Below are 26,997 nucleotides of genomic sequence, written 5' to 3'. Positions count from 1 at the left end.
ACACTATTAAGTTGTCAATTGCTGTAACATCTTCACCAATTTCCGCAAGTGGTGCATGCAATTCAATTATAAGAATCAGAATACAGGTATTTCTTATTAAATGATTTTAAAAACAATGATATATCAACTGAATTCAACTTGAAAAAATTTTGCACCGTAAATGATACAGCTTCCCTTCTACTTCAATTTAGTAGTGACACACCTCTGGCTACCCCTAAAAAGTGTACACAAATACAAAATTCCAATTGCTATTCCAAATCCTGAATTATTAATATTCGGCTTTACAGTAAGTCCCAGGTCGTGCAGCAAGACGAACCTTGAATTTTTAGTACCTAATCCTTTATTAAAACGAAAGGGAACGTTCAGATGAATTTATATAACTGCTAATCTGGATATTGACCTAGATATTGGTATTCGTTGGTGTTGAGTTTCTAGAGGTGATATTGGTAACGTATTATTGTATGCTGGTACATACATACATACATAACTTCACGCATTTATCCCCGAAGGGGTATGCAGAGGCGCAACTAGGGCACCCACTTTTCGCCAAGTATGTTCCGTCCCATGATGTGATAGGGGGCGAGCCTATCGCTATATCGGGCACAAATTCCTGACTCCGGGCTGATACTGAGCAGAAAAAACCCAAATATCACTTTGCCCGACCCGGGATTCGAACCCAGGACCTCAGAGCGCTATTGTACCGGACATGCAATACAACTACGTAAAATTGTATGCTGGTGGTAGGATATATTTTATATCCGCCCGGATAGCGACCACCGTGCACAAGGTGTTGAAACCTGCCATAGTGGCCGACGTAAGTGCGTTCCGGGATCAGCTTGTGTATATCCGGTTCCAACAGGCCGGCATAATTGTGTCGACTGCCGGGGTAATCATCTCTCGTCAGTTGACATACTATTAGTTCCCACTCCACTTACCATCAAGTGTAGTGGATCACTTCGCCGTGCGCGTAAAAAAATCGGTTGATTTGATTTAAAATTCATTTGAAAGATTCAACTCGAACATACATACAAACATTGCAAGTTAAAAAAATAACTTGTAAAAATGGAATACAGAAATTCCCTTCGAAGTATGAAGAAGTAACTCGTAAGTATCGCCTTTGTGCTAAAGTGGTAGCCAGAGCCGGAACTTTTTCTTTTTAAACTGGTGTGTAAATGGTATCTAGTCATTGTAGACATACGTAAGACTAGGCAGTATGGTCGAAAGACTATGTAAGCCTGTCCTCTAAGGACGTATAAAAAAAAAAACTTGTCATTATATCTAGTACATACCGCTAATGGTGAATACAGGGTTCCCGTTGAGGTAAGGCGACTGATCTTCGACCTTCTCAGATGGTTTGATGACATCTGCCGCTCCAACCATGCCTGCAAAAATATTTTATACTTGTACAAAGCAAGAAGATTAGACGTAATAGACGCGCGTTGAGCAACATCGTATTGCTTGTAAAGAATTTTAAATTAAAAATATCATGAATCTTACTTGTGTTGTGTGCATAATTTTATTATCACGTCTATGTACTAGGTGAGAACTGGTTGTTTGTTTTTTAAACTTTTAGAATTAAAAAACAAACAACCAGTTTCGGCCGATTAAGACAAAAATTAATGCTTTTCTTAGAATCTGAACTGAGAAATGTACAAAATTATTATACTTGGAACATATTACATCGTTACTTTTAATCACAATATTCTATTTTATTTTGTGGAACTGTTATGTATTCTCGGAATCCGAGCCCAAAGAGATCTAACTCAATGCTTACAGCTAACCCATAATCTACAGCTACCTACAGTTAGCTACAGCTTCTGTCTGAATCGTAATGGCGGATTGGTTTATAATACAAGTCGAATTGATAACCTCCTTCTTTTTTTGTAATCGTTAAATTATAACCTATAATATTATCAATTATAAAATGAACAAAAAAGTGCTTAGAATTCAAATATAAAATAAAAATTGATGTGAATACTTTTTCTTGATAATTTGAAATAATGCTGTTGAAGACAAAGGCATTGATATCTCGTCAAGAAATCACAAAGTAATTTATTTTTTGCATTATCTATGACTGCAGTCATTTATAAAAACACAAATACAAAGATTACCAAATTAAATAGTGGTTTATACTATTATTAAATATAATTTATCTTTATTCCCCTAAAATAATAACAAATCTTCTTAATGTTGTTTAAGTATCTCATAAACAGTGCGGCGGTTTTATTATTTCATTCCCGCTCCTCTGAAATAAAGTTTAACTAACAAATGAATTGGCTTTAGACTTATTTACAATGGCTCATCTTGCCTTTATTATAGCTCAGAGAGGAAATTATTCAATTTCATTTCATATTATGGTAGGTATATTAATTTTACCAGCTTGCATGAATCAAGCGATGTATGATCCACCATGTGACAATATAAAACGCTGCTGTTCAGAATTCCTACAATTTATTCCGTCTATGGGGGCGAAAAAGCGGCGATAGCCTAGTTGTTTGTGGGACGGACTGCCGAGACGAATGTCCGCAGGTTCAAATCCCAAGGGCACACACCTGTGACTTTTCTCAAAAAATATGTGTGTATTCTTTGTCAATTATCGCTTGCTTCAAAGGTGAAGGAAAACATCGTGAGGAAACCTGCATACCTGAGAAATTCTCTATAGGAATTTTTCAAGGGTGAAGTCTACCAATCCGCACTAGGCCAGCGTGGTGGACTAAGGCCTAAGCCCTCTCAGTAGTAGAGGAGGCCCGTGCTCAGCAGTGGGTAAGTATATAATACAGGGCTGATATTATTATTTATTATTATTATTATTATGGGGACGAAGCGGGCATTTTATTCTAAAGACAGCTTCCATAGCCGTAAAAGTAAGAATAAAAATATCTCTATTTAACTACACGGCCATTAAAGCTAGCCTTCGATGAGAACGTCCGTAATTGCAAAAAACATTCACGCCGAATTGATAGCCTCCTTTTTTTTTAAGTAGGTTAAAAAAAGATGGATATGCCCCCGGTAAGACCTTTGACTTCACTGCTTACACGAAATCATGTCAAAATTTGTTTGTAGAAAACGCTATATTGACACAAGTGCGCGCAATGACGGGGCCTACATACTGTCAAACATAATTAATATAGTTTTAATCCTAATATCTAACCGCAACGGTCAATAATAATAATTTAGGATTTAATGTATAACTTGTACGATTTATCTGATAAATAGCTCATTTTAGACTATAATAAAATTATCGCGCCATTTTATCGGGTGTAGATTAAAAGCATTTTTTTCTGTTAATGATTTATGGCTTGGTGTTAATCATACTTGGTGTTATCACATTTTTATACGTCAGTGACCTCATTGCATCTGATGGTAAAAGGGTCCAGTAGATTGTCGACTATCAAGAGGTGATTACCCTCGGCAGTCGACATAATTATGCCGGCCTGTCGGAACCGATACACATATCGCTATTTTAGGTACAAATTCCAGACTTCAGGCCGATGCAGAGCAGCACCCAATATCACTCGACCCGCGATTCAAACCGTAGACCTGGGCAATACAACTACGCCACCGAGGTAGTCAAACAAATTATAGTAAAATCTATTTTTTTTAATTTCTACACAAGATACGCCTGAAATATCACAAATGACTTCAATAATCATTTTTAAATTGACGCCATTTTTATGAAAATAAAACTATTATTCGGTGTTTTATATTATAACCAGCTGACCCGACAGACGTTGTCCCGTCTTAACTATGTATGCACCACTGACAGTTGTATTAAATTAATATTGTCATTAAGTGTTCTTAAAATTTCTAATTTTCCGCGCAATTTTTTGATTTTTTTCTATCATAAGTACCTTCTCCTGACAAACACAACAACAACAAAAATTTGTGAAATCGGTCCAGCCGTTCACGCGTGATGGCGTGACCAAGGGAAATAGGGATTCATTTTTATATATTATATAGATTTTATCCCGTTTCGAAGATTGCAACCTTCATAGTCACAGGGCGATCTGTAGTCTCGACTGGCGCATTTCGAAATTACTTCACAATTATTTTTCCTACAACAATGTCATGTTGAAGAAAATGACAATCTTATCATTAAGAGAAGTCGTTAAGCAATGAATATTACACGTTTCCATGGATTTTTATTTCCTGCGCATGCAAATTACAATGTTTGGACAAACACGTTTTAGTATGCTACTGAGGCTAAGTGACCCTATAGCGGCCTTTAGAAGATCGTAGTAGCATCACACTTCCCTTTAGAGGCATAGGCAGATATGTGACGATTTGCTAGTGTTTAGTCCCAAGTCCCTAAACCACTACACCTGATGGTAAAAGAAGTGGGCTCCAATAGAATATCGACTGACGACTGATGATTACACCTCGGCAGTCGACACAATTATGCCGGCCTGTTGGAACCGGATATATACAAGCCGGAACGCGACACTTACGTGGGTCACTATGGCGGGTTTTAACACTTTGTGTACGGTAGTCGCTATCATGGCGGATATGAAATAAATCCCACCACAAAATATAGAAAATTAACCATTTTACTCTGACACTAGTTTGACTCTGCTTCGTCGTGTGGTCTTCCCCGATTTATTATCCAGGATCGAATGACAGTCGATCCAAGGCTAGTATAACAAGATTTAGGCCGCAAGTAAATGAGCCGGAAACACTTACTTCCTTATTTAGGTCAACGTACTGTAAAGATAAGTTCACAGTATAGATAAAAAGATATTTATGTATTTGCACTTCATACAATCTGATGGCGGACTTCATTTCGAAGACATTCTTTACCAGTCAACCGGGGTTTGATTGTGATGATTTTTTATGTTTACGTGAATTACACTGAAATAAAACTAGTTTTGAGATTTTATCACGTTGTAAAGAAAATGAATAATTGAAAAATATAGGTTATACATTTGACTGTTCGGAAGGCTAAAACCTAAATCCTCACAATGACTATGGAGGCTGCAGTCTTCAAAACGTCGAGAGAAAATTAAAATACAAAAAACCGGTATAAAATCCGGAAATTTATTTTATCTCAACATAGTAGGTCCACGAAACTGCCTTTAAATATAGCGTCGATAATCTTAAAATAGTATATATACAATAGTAAAGATATAGGTAGAATATATTTTGTACCTGCCGGGATAGTGACCACCGTACACAAGGTATTAAAACCCGACGTAGTGGCCCACGTAAGTGTCGCGTTCCGGGATCAGCCTGTGTATATCCGGTTCCAACAGGCCGCCATAATTATGTCGACTGCCGAGGGGTAATCATCTCTCGTCAGTCGACATTCTACTGGACCCCTATTACCTTCAGGTGCAGTGGGATCGCTATGACGTGGACGTTAAAAAAAATACCACGAATCTGATGACTCACTTTTCATGACGCATGCGCGTATTTGATAATTATGAAAATAAATCAATTGTGTAAAAATACCCAAATTATCTATATGTTTGATAACTTAATGCTTTTATTTATGTCAATTATTTAGTAACGTAGTTCAAGGAGGTATATTAAAAATGATTGTGTGTGTTTTTGTTTTTTTTTTATCGGGTCTCGGAAAAAATTCTGCACAAATCAAGTAAATTACCAAGTTATTCACTTGATAATAGTTACAATTTTAAACCCAATTTACCTTCTACAACTAATCTAATTGATATAATTAATGCAATGCAAACGTCTGAACATTTGGATGTTTGTTAGAAGTAAACGCAAAAACGGCTGAACGGATTTGCATGAAATTTGACGCACGAGTAGACTATGTCCTTGTATAATACATAATTTACTTTTTATTGTCTTAATTTGTTTTAATGCAAAATTGAGGGAGCCTTTAATCATTTTTTATGGTAATAGATGGCGCTGGCAACGTTCAGGTGACGTTATGGATCGCAACTTTTTTTATTTAGGGACATGTGGCAAAGGCTTTTCACACGAGCGAACTCGCGTGCTACGCCTAGTACTGGATATATGTATATTCCCGCCCATGTACACTCGCCCTTACGAAGCCGTGCAAGACACGAAGTCTACCGCCAGCTGTGTCAGCGGTTATATATGATAGGTTTAGATTTCAGGGACTCGCTAAGGCCACAATTTCAATAGCTCAAGAATATCCATAGCTCATAAAACTAAATTTGTCGAATGTCATGAGTACGAAATTGAAACGAACACAAACGTCATATTGACGTCTACGGAGGCGGGTGGGAGTAGACAGTACTTATAAAACGTCATTCCCAAAGTACGGATGCAGTCCACTTTCACTATTTGATTAGTTTGTTTAGCCTAGTCCTGTGCATCGTGGTTGTATTCTACCTGTGAAGTAAATAATTACCTAGATTAAGTGTTATTTCTAGCCAGTTCCTTGCCGGTGTCCACAGAGTGATAGTAACGATCATCCGACATATTTAATATTACCGCGGCTCCGTGTCCGTGAATTAGTTTTTCCGGGATGAATATGTTCTCGGGATAAAAGTAACATAGGACTCAGGAGTCATTTTGCTTCCTATTAGGGAAAAAATCAGCTTAGTAGCTCATTAACATGTTTAAACAAACGAACTCTTCAGCTTTATATATTAGTATACTGCCGTGCTAAGTTTAAAAGCGGTATATAGAAAAAAAAACTTGATTTTTATGTCGTCAGATAGCTTAAAGAAATACCCATCCAATGAACTTACCTAAATAATGGTATCTTGTTTAGATCTTGTTAAAAATACCTTAAAAGAGTTCTTCTATCTCAGTTTTACATACAAAACTATAAAACTATACAATACTTCGATTATCTCGAAACAAGGTTTCCCTGACATACCGCTTTTGCGCTTAGTACTGCAGTATAGATATTGCTTACGACAATGAGTCAAATCAGCGTCCAAATGCTGAAAATGTGCTTATGACGTCACGTTTCGCCAATCGTGGCCATGTTAGCTATTTACGGAAGATTAATTACTTTTACATCAATATTTATTGTTAACTTGTTTTTTTTCTTGTATACCTGCATACTGCAATAAAAAATGCTGTCTACTTTATAATAATCATGTATACTTAATTATTTTTTTTGTCATTACTTTCTAGACTTATGAGTGTAATTGTGTATGAGTAATAATAGACCTAATACAAATACAAATTATAATTTATTTGCACAACACCATGACACAAACATATTGCAAATAAAATAACCAAATTATAAAAAAAAAACAGTTAAAACCGGTAAAGTATGAGAAGGGTTCGAGCACTGACGGTTCCATACCACAATAATGTCTACGGTCATAAGGTTGTTAAGGAAACGATTATTGTTTATGAATTTAAATCATCGAGTAGTGTTCAAGCATTAATTTACGGTACCTAGTTTTTAATGATATATTTTATATCTTGGAACATAAAATTAATCATATCTGCTTTTGTTTTGTTTAGTCATAATTTCTGTTAATATGAATTTATGCATTTATATTTTAATTTTAGAACGAAGCTATTATTTGACATGCTGGCCGTATGTTTCGTATAACCTTTGCCTATAAACGGATTTGAGAAAAAGTTGAATATGAATTGTAATGTGCTGCCTATCGTAAAAGGACAATTTAAAAATGTGACTAACAAAGGCATCCCCTACCTATGATTACTTTCTATAGTAGATAATATTATAAAATATATAGATTATGAGACACGTGGCATATTCAAGCAGCGGTCGCATGAGCTTCGAATGGATTTGCTGACATAAAGAGATAACTCAACATTTTCGCCATAGCAACGTATATTCGCTGACGTGCGCAGTGTGAAATCGTTTTAGTTCATCATTGGTCATGTTTGTTACAATTAAAATGTTTATTTTTTCTTATTAACAGAGTCAGGTTGCAAACAAGCCAAAGATTTTAACATCTCCACTGAAAAGTATTTTAGAAATAAAATACTTCTTATTTAAGATATTTTCGTATTTAAGATATTTTTGTCGGAAAATATAGAACAATAGTTTAATTCAAATATGGAACACGAGAATAAATCCTATTTACTTGAATTCGTAAATAGAACGTATAATTTAAATGTAAAAACGGATATTACAGAGGTTATATAAAAAATAAAGCTTAACACAAGACATTCATTACATAAAACCAGAAAACAAAATCCAAGACTAAAATTATGTCATTTTAAAACTGGCCACATGAATGCAAAAAAAAAACAAAACTGGCCATGTACACGCCAAAAAACAATTAGAATTACCTTCAACGCAATGCGACGGGCAAGGTACGGACGGTAATGTGACACGCGGGAATTAGGTATCCTGCTTCTAATGTTGAGAAGGGAAGACTCTTGTTTCCTCCAATGTAAATAATATACGGAGTTGCTATGGCAGGTTAGATTTAATATCTCTATATTGGCCACTGGCCTTTGCCTGGGGCTGCGCCCGCGTGTAAAAGTGATTCCCGGATAAATATTTTCCCGGGATAAAAAGATTATAACACTCCGGAGAAATGTAGCTTCCCATTAGTGTAAAGAAATTCAAAATCAGTTTCGTAGTTCTTGCGTTTAGCGCGTTCAAATATACAAGTTTTATATTATATTAGCATAGATTCTTCTCGAACTAATGGCGGGCATTACCTAAATAAATTCGTACTTTCAATAGATACACCTATATCTACTTCCTTGAACGCAGTGGATATCAATTTTTTAAATAAGGTGAAATATTAAAAAATAACAAACTTGCCCTTAACCTAGTAATTCTATCTACGAAGCCTTAACATAATCCGCTAACCGCAAAGGTCTTAAAATCATACAGCCTAAGAATAAAATCGTATTATAATTACCTTGAACTTCTAATATATATGGATGAGCAATAAACATTCATATACATTGATTATAAACGCCATTGATTCGAACTGTGGTAGAACTAATAAAGAAATTACTTTAAACTAGGTTTCGTCATCCGTATCGATACGACCTAATCGATTACATTAACTTTTAATCGATTTTATATCTAGAAAAAACAGAGAAACGGATTTCAAAATGTTGCTTTGGAAAGACACTGTCCATATCATTTTTAAATGTAAAAGCTGTACTATGTTTTCACGACTATTTTTTTTTTAATAATTATTATAGTATTAATCATGTATTATATACTGTCCCACTGCTGGGCACGGGGCCTCCTCTACTACTGAGGGATTAGGCCTTAGTCCACCGCGCTGGCCTAGATTGGTAAACTTCACATACCCTCAAAATTCTTATAGATAACTTCTCAGGTATGTAGGTTTCCTCACGATGTTTCCCTTCACCGTTAAAGCAAGCGATAATTCACAAAGAATACACACATCATTTTTAGAAACGTCATAGGTGTGTGCGCTTGGGTTTTGGACCTGCGTCATCATCTCGGCAGTCCGTTCCACAACCAACTAGGCTATCGCTACTTTTCCTATTACTACGTTATTCACCGCCACACGGTAATTTCACAATTACATAACTCAAGGCAAAAATTTGTTAGCGTTAGTACAAAAAAAGTTGGAAATCGTGAGCCCTTAAGACCGAATTGTGATTGCGTTGTGTTGCGCATTGATTGCAACAGAGGCAATGGACCGCGGCGGCTTGCGACAATTGTTTCTTTTTCTTATTATAATTTGTATCTATTTAAAATCTGGTTCTTAAGAGCTTTGCTGGTAGGATATATTTTATATCAGCCCGGGTAGCGACCACCGTACACAAGGAACTAAAACCTACCATAGTGGTTCACGTATCGAGTTCCGGGATCAGCCTGTGTAGTGTGTATATCTGGTTCCAACAGGCCGGCATAATTATCGACTGGGGTTATTATCTTGTCAGTCAATATTAGATTAGACCCACTTAAATTAGGTACAGAAGGGTCACTTTGTCGTGCGCGTAAAAAAATAAGACAATCGTATACTCAGATGATTAGACGTAGATGTTTCGCACGCGGTTCGATTATGATTGTTATTGGATTTGGGCCAGTATTAGCCCGAGTCTGGAATTCTGCTCGGTAAAAGACAATAGAAATCCCTTACTATATGAGTGTGTTACATATATACCTAACCATAACAGGGACCTTTCGATTAAATTCTTGTGCGTTCCGTCTCCACACCCATGGGGGAACATTTGTCGCTTCGAGGAAGCAAATAAATGCCAAAAAAAATTGAACTCTGTAAACTACAGAATAAGGTGTAAGAGTTTGTAACATCTAGGCGTATCATAACTGTAACCTCAACGTCGGGCGTCCACCCACGAGGTGGACAGATGACCTCATAAAAGTCAATGTCGCGGGCCGCTTACCAGGTCGACCTGGATATCTTTGAGGGAGGCTCATGTTCAGCAGTTGACATCCTGCGGCTAATGATATAATAATATCAGCCCTGTATTATATACTGTCCCACTGCTGAGCACGGGCCTCCTCAACTACTGAGAGGGATTAGAACTTAGTCCACCACGCTGGCCTAGTGCGGGTTGGTAGACTTCACACACCCTCGAAAATTCCTGATGATTGATGATGATAGACCCAACGTAATTGGTCATTGCCTACCACGTCCGAGATGAAATATTGTGAAACTAAACTATAAATGTGTTCGTAATATATTGGTTTATGTAACACCAAAGATAAATAAAAATTGGTAGTTCATTTTAATTGTTTAGTAGATTATGTAAGATGTTACGTCTTTTAACCTATTGAAGATTTTATGTATTAAATGTTTATCGTATCTTTCAACTAAAGGTAACTTAACCACATATCTATATATATAAAAGAAAATGGTGTTAGTTACACTATTTCTAACTCAAGAACGGATGAACCGGTTTGGCTGAAAATTGGTGGAGAGGTAGCTTAGAACCAGGAGACGGACATAGGATAGTTTTTATCCCGTTTCCACGGAACCGGGACGTGACATAGTACGTGGTATAAGAAAGCAAAATTTAGTATGGAGATAGTATAAGACCCTGGGAAGGTTATAGGCTACTATCCTGGGAAAATATATAGTGGGACTTTTATCCCGGAAAAAAAATTCACGCGGGCGAAGCCGCGAGCAAAAGCTAGTAAAATATAAATATGAAATGATGTTGATTGATATTAAATGTCGATTTTATAGACTATTATGTAAGATGTTACGTTTTTTAAAGTTTAATGGTCTTATTCATAATAAAACCCTTATCGAAGGTATAAATCGCAAATAGTTAAAACGTCCTCTAAGCTTATCGAGCCTTCGATAAAATTTCTTATTCATAATGGTTTCGTAAACCTCCGATAACAAAAAGGCCTTTAAATGTGCACAATGTTGCCATTGCCATTTCGTAGAAAAAAAATAATTTAAATAAGTTCTACCAATTACTACCAAGTCTTGTCTCTGGAAACAGACAATAAAAAAAAATTGTCTAGTCATTGTCACAATGGCGTTTGTCAAAAAAGTAAATAAAATAAATACAGGAGGAAGATTTATTTGATGTTCTCTAAATTCTTTGTAAAACTTGGAAGAACGCAGGCAGCAAATTGCGATAAAATGGAGAGAGATAAAATAGAGAAGTGAAATGTAGTTGGAGGAAGACAAGGTTGGTGCAGCTCTTTTCTGTATTTGAACGTTTGCGCTATGCATTCCTGCATTACTAACTATTGCTTTTTTTACAAGATTTTGTTGAAGTAATTGATTAGGGACCGGGTATGAACCCGCTCCCTAACCAAAACCCTCCCTAAAAGAATATGAATTCTTGAACGTGAATGTCGACACGAACTACAATTTCATATAGATGTCGTAGATTCATTTGGGGAGCTGTGCTAACTGAAATGAAATATTGCTACTCTTGCAATACGCACTATGATAGCCACTCTTAAAATATTCATATAAATAAAATATTTGAATAATATACAATAGTGATTATGTACCCTGGTGGCATTTAGCACAAATAATAAAGTTAAAACAGCACAATTAAATATAAAAGGAATAAATCAATTTTATTTTTAGATCATGCTCATTGTGCCTCCTCAGAACCCACTTCCAATAGAAAATATAAAGGAGATATGTATGTATCCATTTTATGCTATAATCATGTAGGACATTGTTGTTTTAGGTAGGTCATAAGTAAAACATTTTTGAGGTCTTTATTAGTTAAAATAACAAATAAAATAAATAAAACCTTTATTTATCATGTAGGCATATATATAAAAGGCTCTTATGACAAGTCATCATATAATCAAATATGATTTACAATTTGTAAAGTACACAGATTAAGGCATGCATATGATGCATTAGTATACTATACTCGTAATCCACCTCCACCTGGAAATATAAGGGAGGTATTAACAAATCATCATTAAGTAATTTATAATTTATACTATAATCCTGTGGGATACCACTGTTGTATATTTGAATAAACATTTTTTATTTCAAATTATGTTGAATTCTTATACATTGCATAATTTCAGGTTTGTCCCACATCTGCAGAATAAATTGTAACAGTAGAAGTGCAACATGCTATTCAGATGGACAATGAGCACCAGTGAAATAAAAAATCAAAATTGATATATATTAATAAAAGAAAAATATACATTTTATTAAAATAAATGACAATGACTAACTTTAATTATGTTGTATAATTAGTTACCTTTCAGTGTGAACAACTTTAATCTAGATTTTGGTTCAATGATGATAATAATTGATTCTGACACCTCTTCAATATTGGAAACATTGTTCTGTGGCATATATTTCTCTTTGAGCAATTGCAATGTTGTGCAACACTGCAAGAGCCACAACAGTAGTCTTCACATTGCCAAATTTAAGATATGCCATGTTACAGACATTGAAAATGCTGTTTCCACACACCAAAGTTCTTGTTGCAATATCCGGGAGTTATGAGTGCTGCTTTGCCATCTAACAATCTCTCTGATCTGAAGATTAGCATCACAAGTCACCTACAACAAACCTTTAAATCTTATGAACAACAACATTGAGGAAATAATATCCTTTTCTATATAATATTAGGCTGCATCACAAACCATATTTTTTATTGTATATGGGTGTAATAAATACAACCAATTATAGATGGGAAGTCTTTTACGTGGTGAAATTCCAGCCTTAACAAGGGTTCCTCTGAAAAGAAGTGGGGCATAGTTATAATCTGCAACATGTTATAAGTACAAGCGCACGCTCCACTTTGCTACATATACCACTGGTAGTGGCTTAAGATAATCCATAGAGGTCTCCAACATCTTACATCTATTAAAAAAAACTAATCTAAAAGTAGCTCATCATTAGGTATACGTATTTACCGAAGTCTGTATAATATGGAATAGAATTAACTTACTTCATGACGATCGCAACATGTCAATGCAATTAATTAATACTTGCAATTCTGGTGATCTGCCACAACCTATACGGTGAAGCTGCAACTCTTCGCGGACTATCAGTCACTTATAAATGCAGCCGTATGTTTGGAAAAATAATACCGTTTACGGAATTCATCATTATCCAGAGAAAACCGATCGAATTTCTGACGACACATTTTTTTACCTAAAGCAGCCTGGCTTGCATTTTTAATACGTAACTAAATAAAATTACTTCTTGAAACGAAAATGATCGAAATGTTGTATACTTCTAAGTACACACTGACTTTGGCAACAAGCGTCACACAACACGAAACAGCTGACCGACGTCAACCATTTTTTTGCTATCGAACGCTTAACATAGGTGTAAAGACGGGGTTAGGCTCGATAAATTAAAGCATCTTTATCGGAGACTTTTAGCGCAATTGAACCATTATGAATACCAATTTTTTACATGCCTCCGATAACGCCCAGATAAACTTCCGATAATTCTAATAGTTTTATTATGAATAAGACCATTATTCTATAGAAAATTAAAGTGAAATAAATCTTATCCTATCTTTGAACTAAAGGTAACATAACCTGCTAATATAAATATGAACTTTTAAAATGATTAGTTGCAAAGTAAAAAGAGTTATCTGCAAAATAGTACACGAAATCGGATAGAAAGGAATTATGTGTAATATATTTGTATTTAGCTTTGTTTTTGTAATAAAATTAATAGCTGTTAGGTAAAAAAAGAAATTACATATTAGAGCCTTCTTATACGAGACGAAAAATATCGAGTATTACTAGAGGACTTTATTTAAATTGCTGGTAAGTAACAATTTTAAGTCTAAACTTTCCCCTGGGCTGTGAACTTGAGGCCTGATACCTAATAGCGGTTGCTTTACTCAACTTTTCGTTCATATTTCTCTTTCAAATCAAGGGATCTAGACCTCTTTAACAAGGACTTCTTGTTAACCAACCGCCTACCAAAAACAAATCAACTTGAAATCATCATAATGAGTAGTGGTTAATTTATAGCAGCCTTTAAACAAGTGGGAACATGACTTAAAGAAAAATACGTAGTCTTCAAGACTAACAAAGGAATTATACAGGGAAGCTTGATCTGCGCTAAACATGAAAAAATATGGGAAATACTTTTACATGCGGTTAGAATAAACCTAGTAGTTATTTTTGCGTGACGTATTTACCTATCTGGAAATCCAAAAGGTAGAAATATATCCTTTCATTTCCTCTAACATGAACTATGACGTCATAAGTGAGCTCAAACTAGCTTGATGAAAGCATTGATGTAGAAATAAGTTACGCTATTAAAATAAAACTATTTTACGGATTATATCGCGGTTTTAAATGATTATATTCCCCCGACGTTTTGAAGACTTTGCAGCCTTGGCAGTCGCAGGGTGGACTGAGATGTTGGTCATGCAACACCTCAGTCCACCGGTTTAAGGTATTTGACATGTAAAATGCACAGTAAACGTTATGGAGGTTATTTAAAATAAAATGTGCGACCAGTCATGCAAAGGCACGTATCAAAGATGTTAGTGCAAAGATCTGTAGAATTCAATTTTAACTTCTATACGCCATATAGAAAAAAACTTTAAACCCTTTTAAGCACATTGCCCTTGTGCAAGATTTGTCACAATTAAAGTTCATATAGGAGTAGGATTACAGAAAATGAAATAAAAATTTGTGTTACAAATATAAATTATATTGACGGTCGAATTTCGACCACTATTTATTACTTTCTAGGTTGTGGTGAAACCATGACAAGTCACTTGCTTCGTCACTTGGTTACATTCAGCTAAACATTATGAAGTTTGTCGAGTATTTTGTAGCAGAGCGTGGTTATATTATGTATTGAAAATACATAAATTCAACGCGACAGAGACAAACGTAAAGTATGGCCCATAAACTAATTGTAGAATATAGAACTGTCACAGACAATAAAAGTTTTGAAAACTATATTCACATAGATTATAGCAACAATTCTTGTTATGTTCTAAATTTAAATTTAAATTTTTATAAATTTTAAAGATCGTTTATCTTTAAATTGTTTTAAACAGCTTAAACATCACACTTTGATTATTCTATACAATAAGCAATGCACTCACGTGTGGAGGCACTGGTCATATCTTATTTATTTTTATAGCATTTCGTAATAGTCATAAAGTGCTGTATTATATTTAATATGGTTTACGAGAAGATGGTATTACTTATTGGGTATTATAGATATATTAGATAGGGGAATGTGATAATATTTTTATTGTCTCACCACGTTTATAATATCAATGTGTCTCGGTGGAGTACGTCGTATTACGTGCGCGCAACGGCTACCGCGCTCACGTCTCAGGTTTGATTATCTGGTCGGGCAGTGATATTGGTTTTGCAATGCGGTATCATTTCGGGTCAGGAATTGTGCGCGATAAAGGGCAATAGGTTCGTCCTATCACTTCATAGGACGGAACGCGCATGGAAAGTGAGTGCACTAGTTGCACTTCTGCTTACTCCTTTGACCATAAATAGAAAGACATTTGTTAGTAATAATATCAGTTGTAGCATATACTGAGGCCACGTTGTCTTGTGGCATCATAGGTTGCTGAGCATGAAGTCCTGGATTCAAATCCCAGGTTGAGCAACACTAGATTTTCCAACACTATTTGCAACACTGGAGCGTCAGGTAGACGGTCAGTTGTAAAAACTAAAAATCCATTCTGCGTACTTGAAAATGTACTGAGGCTTGTCGTATGACATAAAGGAGTATGTGAGACCTCATTTACTTAAAGCATCACGCCTTTTTCAATTTAAGGAGTAGGTAGGTAGAGCCTGATTTCGCTCGCTACCGAGACAGTCAATCACAATATAATTAAACAATATTCGAAGCCTGTCATTCTATTCTTAATTTATACAATTCGAAGTACAAAACGAATTGAACAGTTCGCAGGAGTCCCAGGTGGCATCTTATAAATTATTTGGTTCGTTGGAAACCGAGGCATTGTACCGACCGCCCGTCGTTTCGTATTTTTAATGCCTCGAGCATCGCATATGCAACGAACAGGGCCCGAGCTGTGACCGTTGGCTATCTTTAACGCGACAAATATACATAGGAATATATCAGTGGTGGTAGGATATATTTTATATCCGCCCCAATAGCGACCACCGTACATAAGATGTTAAAACTCGACGTAGCGGTCCACATAAGTGTCGACGTTCCAGGATCACTTGTTTATATCTCGCTCCAACAGGCCGGCATAATTGTGTCTGCAATAGATCTGGGTAATCATCTCTCGTCAGTCGACATCCTATTGGACCTCCACTTACCATCAAGTGCAGTGAGGTTTGTTGTGCCCGCATAAAAAAAAGTGCTGGTACCCACCTATCTGACGTATGACGTATCTGTCTTATTGCTTATACAAAAGGAGTAAGTATTTTATTAGCGATAAATCGCGTCTTATGTGCATTTTAGTTGAACGCAATCAAATGCGTCTCATCGCGCCACTTTAACCCTGAATCTGCACGGATGCATCCTCAGTGGTTCCTTGTACACCTTCTGTTTGCGCACATTAATTTTACATTCTTCCTTTCGTGAGGAGCTAAAAATAGTTTTAAAATAAACCTATACGTTTATATGGTCCTGCATCAGCTAAGAATACATTATGATCTATAAAATTAAGGATCACATTTCCCTGTATTAGCATTTGGGTCAAAGTATGCAACATTGTCTTCTACAACATATTTGGTTTTCGCAAGTAAAGTGCAATATGCTATCAGCTACCCTCCAAAGCAAGTCTTATGCACTCGGTCTCCACACCAAATGCACTTCCTTACATGAGAGGACATTTGTCGCGGCCCTAGGCACACAGTTAAGTGTACCTCATGTTTGCCAATTCACATTGAGGCCTATAAGAACTCGCGAACATTTGCTTTTCTCGCCTCCTCCCACCCTAAGAGGTTTCCTTATCCCTCACACTTCCTATCCAGCTATCCTCTCCCAACTTTCTTCCAGGGCCCTGCAAAGCCGGAGGATTCCTGTATTCCATTCGCAAGTTTCCCCCGGGATTGACTGCGGAGTCCGATACAAAAAAAAAATCTGCTGAAAATATGACGTCGGATATTTGTTATTTAGCATGTTTCAATAAAGATTCTGGGAGATCCATATCCGAATATTGTTAACAAAACCGCTCAATTCGTTGTCCGTTTGTTGATTAAGTACCAAAGTCTTAAAAAACAAGTCTGTTTGAATATCAGATCGAAATAAAACACGAATACATTTGATATGTGATGCAGGTAACAATTTACATTTACACATATTTATAATGAAAAACAAACATTTATTACGAATTGATAGCAATTTATTTAAATTCCACTCCGCCGTTAAATGATAAAATTAATTGGGCATCTTTTTTATTTTCTGTATATATAATTTAATGCATACGTTACTTTTAGCATATGAATTTCCGAATGTGTTCAAAATAAAACAAGGATCATTCTCGTGCTTAATTTTTAATTTAAAATCATATTTATCCTAAAAATAAATATGCTTATTGGTTGATTACATGCTAATCACCAAGACCTTAGATGCAAAAAGACGCTGTCGACGTGTAATTCAATAATTCTTTTCGTAATGACAAATTTTTCAAAAAAGTTTCTACACGTTTTTACTATTAAAAAGTACATGCATATTTGTAATTTGTTTGCACGAAAATTCGTCACTAATGATTATAATAGCTACCTATATCACAGCCCCGTTGTTTCATGTCTTTTCATTTTTTACAACAAGAAATCTTTTACTTTCAATTCAATGATTCACATTATTTAAACAACACGCCAACATTACATACATACTGTGCAAATATATTCAATTCTATACTAATTGAAACACATCGTCCTTTAAATAATCACCTGACACGTATTTGAGACATGTTTTTCTAATTATTTTAACAAATTGAGTACGGGGGAATAGTATCTTCAACCTTGAACAAGAAGGCAATGACTTAGATTCTGGATTTCAATACGTGATAAAATGTGTTTGTAACATGCCTTGACCATACTTTATTTATTTGTTTATTATGTTTAAATAATAATACAAATCACGAATACCGGTAATATCATTATGCCGGTATTTATATGCGAAGCAACGGAACGCATAACGTTTAGGCATTATAGAAAATACTTCCTTTGCAATATTTATTTCATTTTAAATTTAATTTTATATTCCATTTTTAAATTAAAAAATTGGGTCACTCCTTTTTATTTTATTCCAAATTTGAATTCGTATTGCATTTTATATGGACTCCTTCCAAGATTAAATGGCGTACGCCTATTTCTATACTGAATTAAACTAAAAGAATCTACAATGACAAGTTACTTGTTAAACTACGTTATAATTAATCATAACGCGAACAATCGCATGTTTTCAGTTGTATCAATAACTGTACAGATTATCGGAATAACAACTTTACGCCACGGAGGTAATATACATAACAATATACACAATGGTGGTTTTAATTTATTTGTTCAAGTGTTACGCGGGCCCTGGATTTTGATTCAGCTTCTCGGTTAAGTAAACTGACATTATTTTATGAAACTGGTTTGTAATTCTTCTAAGTATTGTTCTTTCAATTGTAAATACTCTGTTCTTATAAATTTTTTAAACGGGGACAAACGTTAGATCGATCTTTAAACTATTTCTAGCATAGCAGCAATAAACTTGAAGATGCGTCCATGAAGTTTTATTATTGGTTAATAAATTCAATGAGTTGTTTATATCTACATTTTGTTATGTCATGTTTACCTTGAGGACGATGCTAGGCATGACGAATAAACGGCCGCTCTCATAGTAAGTGGTCACCATCACCATGAATGTGGACAATGAAGGGCACAGCCAAACCGCTCCCTACCGTATTTTTTTACACCACTTTTAACGGACAAGTCTTGATGCTGAGGAAACATCGTGGGAGGAGGTATCTTTTATTTTTTTATTATGGGCACAGTAACGTGGCTCCGCTGCACCAAATGCTGCTGCTTTTGCTGCTGTCCAATAAAATGTCGACTGACGAGACATGATTACTCGACAGTCGACACAATTATTCCAGCCTGTTGGAACCGAATATATACAGGGGCCTTATTCTCTATCCCGCACGTTATTTTAACAGTGCGCAACAAGCACGTAACACAACGCATCATGTTTAGGACTATAGAAATTTGGCTTACAGAATACCATTCCACGCACATTTCTCGAAGATAACATGACACGGCCGCGTTACGCGTTTACACTATCATACAGAATAAGGGCCCAGGCTGTCGGAACGCGACAAACTTATGTGTCAATATGGCGGGTTTTAACACCGTATGTACAGTGGTCGGGCGGATATAAAATATATCCTAACACCAGCAAATTTCATTCCAGAGTGCACAAGTTCGAGGTAAAAATGAGTATTTATGCAAATTTATTTGCTAGATAAAATGAAATTGTCAATCAATCCTGAACTGCAGTAGATTACGAAATTAAGTGACACACAGAATACTTAACTGAGGACAAGACTGTTGCCTCTTTCTGAGACGCGAACTCTTGCTAATTAAATTAAAGGTGTATTTAGAAAGATATACGTCTCACTAGAAGTTTTTTGAGTATCTTTTGTATACCCATAGGTGATTATAGTCTTTATTGCTGTTTCCTTAAGCTTCTTGGGTAACAATCAACACATCTAAATATAGGTAATATTGTATATTGCTAAAGAAACTTCAACTTAGCACTATATTTGACTAACTCCTCCACTCGTTTAAGCTTCTAAAAACTACACCAGAATCTGTTCAGCCATTTTCAATGCACAGACACAATAACAGACCCTATTATTTTAATATAGTACTCTTATAAATTACAGCCTTGCTCGACTTTCCGATATCCATTTGAAAAATAGAACCGTAATTGACAACATAGATATGAAAAGCAAACACGCAATATATTTGAGTTTTAATTAATTATTAAAAGGTTTTCTTAAAAAAACACATCACGCCATTACTTCCCAAGGTGTAGGCAAGGGCAACCAGTCTCCGCCATGTGTTGGCGTTGAATGTTGTGATAGGGTTAGCCTATTGTAATCTAGCACAAATTCTAGACTCCAAGCTGATCCTGGGTATGATATGTCGGATTGCCGTCTCACTGGACTATGAGAGTGAAGGAACAGAGAGTGCACCTGTGTGTTGCGCACATACTTGTGCACTATAACATCTCCTGCATACCTGGCTGAACACCGTTGAGATTGGCCACCGTGGCCGAAATTCAGCTAGGAATTATTCATCACGGGGGACATAGATGATAAGCTAAGTACCATATGTCACACATTTAAACTCTCTCTCCTTCACACTCACACACGTACACACACATATAAAACATAGAGGCTCTCCAACTCGCGCTAGACAATTTATTTCATATTATATTAATTGGTTCCTCAAGACATAGGGTCAGCCTAATTTGAAAACCTCTGGCAATTATCTCTGTACCTTTCTTATATTTAAATAAAGATTTTTTAATTATTTTTTTTCAACATAAATCCAGAAGTTGTAGTCACCATTACAACAAAACAGATACAAACTAGAAATCTAAACGCTCGTATATCTAAATAACATAATACGTTCAAGTCACGTTTATATAATTATATTATAAAGTACGTCTTTTGCCGAGTATTTTATACAATTTTCTTATAGTAATAACCGTATAGGTAAATTCTGTAGAAAACTGCGCTGAATTGTTTGAAATGGAAACCCAGAAATTCCCATATTAGAGGTACAGTAAAAAAAAGTTAATCTGTTCTCTAAAGCCAAATTCCTTTTTTTTTCAACATTACTTACCTTTGTTAATCTGATAGGGTCGGCTTATACAAACACACCGGACTTTTGGGTGACCGTTTTAGGCGCTCGCAACCCTTGGACATCAAGCGACTATGCTGAGGGCAACCCATTAACAGGTTACAAACCTGGGCTCAGGACAGCCAGTGGGAGAGGATGAGACATCAATAATTGGGAATGGGCATACTAGACCACCTACCTAATACCGTTTCGTTGGCATGAGGGCTGGAACTATTAGAAGGGTCAGGGGGACGAGGAACGTGACAATGTCCTTGGCAACGAGGACGGAACTGTGGTCTTGTAGAAAGTTGGAAATCGAATTCTATTTGTATAACTATGTTAACTAATACGCCCCGCTTCGCAAATATTTACTACGCCCTAATCCCTTAAAAAAATCAAATATTTTTTTGTTAAAGTTCGGAACGTCATAGAGTATACTTTTAATAAGTCTTTCGACTATTAATTGGATTTCAACCCTAAGAATCTACTTCCTACAAGATGTTAACTTTGGTTCATAACGTGTACGTTCCGCGTGTCAATATCACGTGTATGTCAGCCTACAATTAGTTTAGCAATTATGAACCGTGTCCATTGTCAATAGAGACATAATCTGCATGACAAAGCATTTCAAAGGCGCGAAATTGTATTGTACTGGATAACGAGACGCGTATACTCGTCTGGAGGTAAGCGACGTCCCATAATAAAGGTTTCTTAAGAATTCAAAATTTAAAAAGTCCTTTAAGTATTTCTTTAGTAAGCATTGTAAACTTTGATCCATCGAAGACAATATAGAAAAAAACGCAATATACTATAGACAATTTTAAGGTTATTGAACACAGGATTTAAGACTAGAAAGTATATAGAACGCCATCATTTCGCGCCAATTTACCGTCTTGTCATTTATTTCTATAAAAAAAATATCTGTTATATACTTATACATATAAAAGAGTTAATACAAACAGGAAAAAGGTTATTTCACAAAACAGTTTTCTAGCAGTTTCTAAACAAACGTATCCATTATTTTACCATAAAAAGTATCGTTATAATAATGAGGTTTTTATAAAAACATTAAGGTTTACAACAATGTAAAGTTTTTATCTTTAAAATTATGTTTAATTTTACAACGAAAATGTACTTTATTGTTAATGGGTTCGTGCATTATTATCGCAAGAAAATGGTTAATAAATGATACAGTTAATTGATGTATATACAAATTAGTGTATTTAGTACCTCTAACGGCGCACGGTACATTTTAATTGTCTGTTAAAAATCGATTTAATAAAGGCCTGGACCTCCAGTTCGGAAATATTTAGGAGAGCTTTATTGCAGAAGGGGACGCCTTGTGCCTTCGTTAATGTCTCATCCTCTCTCAGTAACCGTCCTGAGCCGAGGTTCGTAACCTGTTAGTTGGTTGCCCTAAGCATGGTCGCTTAATTTTCAAGGGTTGCGCGAGCCTAAAACGCTCACCCGACAGACCGGTGTATTTATATAAGTCCTTGTAAGCTTGAGAAAGTTGGGGTCATGTTAGAAGTCTTGTTGCTGATGATTTAATTAAATAGGCACAGTTAGATAATAAATCAATAGCTCATGCATACACAACAGTAGTTATATTTGTAAATTATTTCTTTATATTATCATATAATTATGATATTCTGCCGTGTAGAAGCAACTAAGAGCTGTTATGTTCTGGCTTGAAGGACGTCCCAAGGGCTGTCAACTAGTCATTACGAGTAATAATCTTAGGAAAAAAAATTGTCACATATAAACATTTATGACAAGACAACAAATAAACAGATAACTTAGAATAAATTGAATACCTCCATAATATTAACTACATATTTAAAAATGTAATATTAAAAGATGTAACAAAAATCGAAGTATATTTTTTTCATTACAACACAAAAATAAATGGATAGCGGGCTTTGTTAGGAACCGGGCTATATTCGGCCACAGTACCTTTTATTTCTATAGCATGACGTTTGGGTTATACTATGTACTACAGTCAGCCACGAAGGTAGCTGAACGTATTCGAAATTTAAAAACAGCTTTATACTTTCATCTCCTTATCAACAATCGTTTTTTCAAATCAATGTTTGCTTTGATGTTTTGTATTTTTTCACCTACTTTAGCACTGTGCTATCATTAATGATTGCCCACAATAAAAAAATATAAATATCTATTGTTTTATCACATCTAGTCTTGCAAAGATCCTCCAAGTATATATATGAGTATTTTTTTGTGGTACATTTTATATCCGCCTGAATAGCGACCACCGTACAAAATGTTAAAACCTTCATAGTGGCCCACATAACTGTCGCGTCGAGATCAGCTTGTATATATCCTCCAACAGACCGGCATAATTGTGTCGACTGCCGAGGGGTAATCATCTCTCGTTAGTCGACATTCTACTGGTCCACTTATCATCAGGGGAGGTGGGGTCACATTGTGCACGTATAAAAAATGTATTCCACGAGGCAGATATGCAGGTGTTTTTCTATCTTCATATCTAATATGATGCCTTAGGTTAAGGAGTGTCATCGCACTTATTATTATCCTACCGTTTATAACATAATCTACAACCCATTTAAGCGTGCAATTAAATACAAAGCCATAAAAATATGCAGATAACAAAAATATTTTTAGTATATTTTTATTCTGCATCGAATGTGACTGTGTGACTTGCTCGGTGACGTAGTCGTATTGCATACGCGGTACGCATACGATTGTCACGCTGAAGTCTCGGGTTAGAATCCCGGTGCAAAAATAAATGTGACTAGGTTTTTCTGTCGTAAAAATTACTGTCAGCTCGGAGTCAGTAAGTTGGCCGTGGGATTAGGCGCAAGCCGTTGGTCTTGCGCCTGATTTCTCTTCGGTCATGTCGGATTGCCGTCTCACCGGACTATGAGAGTGAAGGAACAGAGAGTGCTTGTGTATTGCGCACACACTTGTGCACTATAATATCTCCTGCGAACCTGACTGATTTTCATTAAGATTGGCCACTGTGATCGAAATTCAGAAGTGTTTTTCTTATTTTAATTCTAAATAGAGATAGTTTTATGCCGTAATAGACGCGAACGATACACTCAAATGTTCTAGTTCTTAAAGCAAAACAAAATATTTTCTAGAGAATTTAGAACGTTACAACGCTGCATTGCTTAAGATATATTTCCAATTTGATTTCAATATACACGATAAGATAACTGATTGCGAGATAATGAATTGTTAACTATTACTCCATTGCTTTGTTTACGTAAAATTATCTAAAACCCGACTGCGCGAAAGGTTGTACAGACTATTTGTTTAAGGGTGCGCATACGGCGAAGCGCAGCAGAACTTTTTACTGTCAAACTATTACCGACCTCGTCTTCATTAGAATAATATTCAAAATCCATTAACACAATAAATTGCATTACATTGTGTTAATTGAATTATCGATATAAATGCATACGATTCGAATACGATGCGACATATCGGTAGGTTTCTTTTATTTTTTTAATCAATTTAAAGTTTCATTAATCTTCCATTTATCCATGCTTGCTCTATTATAAATATCAATTAATACAGGATTAATATATAATTAAAACGTGACGTAATAGCGAATTAATAGATTAGTTACCAAGTACTGATATAAATTTATGTTACCTTTGGTCTAACAATTGTATGAAATCTCACTTATCTTCCTCTTACTAATATTATAGATACGATAGTTCGTGAAAATGTTTTGATGTTTGTTCGAAGTACACGCAGAAATAGCTGTACGGATTTAGATGAAATTTGGTTCATGGATAGATCATGTCCTAGATTAACACGTAGGCTACTTTTATCCCAGTAATTGGCTCCCATAGATTTTTTTAATATAGAGTGTTTAGGAGACTTTTATAGCGGAAAAGCCATTTCCGCTTCAAAAGCCGCGAGCATCAACAAGTTTAATAAATTATAACCATAGAACAATGTCCTATTGATAAAAGAAGAAGAATTATTTAAATCGATTCAAATGACTCAATTCCCGGAGATTTCCTTTACAATTCCGTGATACTTGATTATTGCGAACATTAATCCTTAAAGCAGCGCACGCTACGGAACTTCTCAAAACGAATAAATTTTTCCCCACTTTTGCAACATTTTACATTACTGCTCTACTCCTATTAGCCATAGCGTGGTCATATATATCCTATAACCTTCCTCTATAAATGGGTTATCCAACACGTAAATATTTTTTCTGTTCGAACTATCAGTTCCTGAGTTTAACGCGTTCAAATAAAGAAACAAACTTCAGCTTTACATTTAGTATAGATTAGCCATATCTTTTACGAGATTATATAATCAAGTAATGTCGTGCGGAATTTCTTAACACTATTCCGTGAATTCATTAATAAATTTACATTCTCAATGTCCGTTTGTATGTATAATGAACTTAACTAACTGTACTAGTACGTTTGTACGCAAAAACTTTGCTTAACGTTACTTTTGGAAAATATAAAATGAGTCAGTCTCACACGAATGATGTATTATATTGCCCACTGCTGGGCGGACCTCTACTACTGAGAGGAATTAGGCCTTAGTCCACCACGCTGGCCTAGTGCGGATTGGTAGACTCCACACGTGTTCAACATTCCTATAGAGAACTCCTCAGGTATGCAGGTTTCCTCATGTTTTCCTCAACCGTTACAAAAGATGAACTGACAGCAATTTTTTTTATTGCTTTGAATAAGGAGCCGAGCTTGCCGTTCGTCTGATGGTAAGCGATACGAACACCCATAAACAGAAATACTATCCACAAATTACAAAGTATTGTTTGGTATTCCACTGCGCTCGCCATCCTGAGACATGAGATGTTAAGTCTTATGTCCAGTAGTTACACAGGCTACAATGTTCAAACTTGAACACAATAGTAACTACACACTGCTGTTTGGGGTCAGAAATAGATACTACAGTGGTACCTACCCAGGCGGACTCTCACATATGAGAGACCTACCACTAGTAAGGATTATTTGATAGTACTCAATTCCTTCAAGACTAATTACAGGTCAGTCTTTGACTTTGCCTATGTCAACATCTTGTTAAGTCATGCCATACTGTCGTGACTTATCCACCAAATAACTACTGACCTTTAGTTTTATCTAGTAATTTTTTTTTAGTAAAAATCACCGTCTCTCGCGATATATAAATATGTAAATGGGGACGTCGCGTTGTTACAAGAAAGAATTCAAGAACTATTTTACTAGTGTACTGTATACTAAAGATTTTTTTAAATGGCGGACCGTTTGTTATAGGCTATCTCATGACGTGAAAGCAAAATTACTTAACAACATACTTCTTCCAGTTATTTCACTTTAAAAACAAAACTATTAAACATTTTTATAAAACTTATCTGGAATCCTTTCAAATAAGTTGTTTCCGAACTGGTTAATAAATGAATAAGTTCTGAGGTAAATAACGTAAAAAAACACATCGATATGAGAAGATTCTTTTTTAGAAGTCGGTTAAAAAGTATGATACATTTCTATTTCTAATATAGATTTTGTATCATTAAATTCATGATAAATATGCCACTAAAATTGTTTCCGGGCATCTCCTAAAGTACACATCATAAAATAAAGTACATGTTATTGCAAGATATCAAATAGATAATTTAATAAGGGATATTTTGGTACTTTAAAATTTTCAAACAAACCGAAATTAGATTTTTTAAACAATTATTCGTAAAACCTTGCGTATCCTAATAACTCGTGCGACGAACGTATGGAACCAATGCTCAAGGCCGTTTGAGAAGTGCAGAACCTTAACATCAATATATAAGTTATAAAAAAGATATAAAACTTTCCGCATTAAATCATCAA

General features: G+C 35.4%; 1 protein-coding gene across 1 annotated transcript in view; it reads right to left on the bottom strand.

Moving 5' to 3' along the window:
• LOC115456027 (solute carrier family 41 member 1) overlaps positions 1-26,997 on the bottom strand; it is a 76,957-nt gene that overhangs the window by 47,285 nt on the left and 2,675 nt on the right. The window contains exon 2 of the mRNA XM_037440169.1: positions 1,290-1,382. Coding sequence (XP_037296066.1) covers positions 1,290-1,380 — 91 coding nt within the window. The 5' untranslated portion in view covers positions 1,381-1,382. The remainder of the gene's footprint in view (positions 1-1,289; positions 1,383-26,997) is intronic.

This window comes from Manduca sexta, chromosome 3 (assembly GCF_014839805.1).
Source record: "Manduca sexta isolate Smith_Timp_Sample1 chromosome 3, JHU_Msex_v1.0, whole genome shotgun sequence".
Classification (NCBI taxonomy): domain Eukaryota; kingdom Metazoa; phylum Arthropoda; class Insecta; order Lepidoptera; family Sphingidae; genus Manduca; species Manduca sexta.
This window is presented reverse-complemented; position numbering and strand designations above follow the sequence as displayed.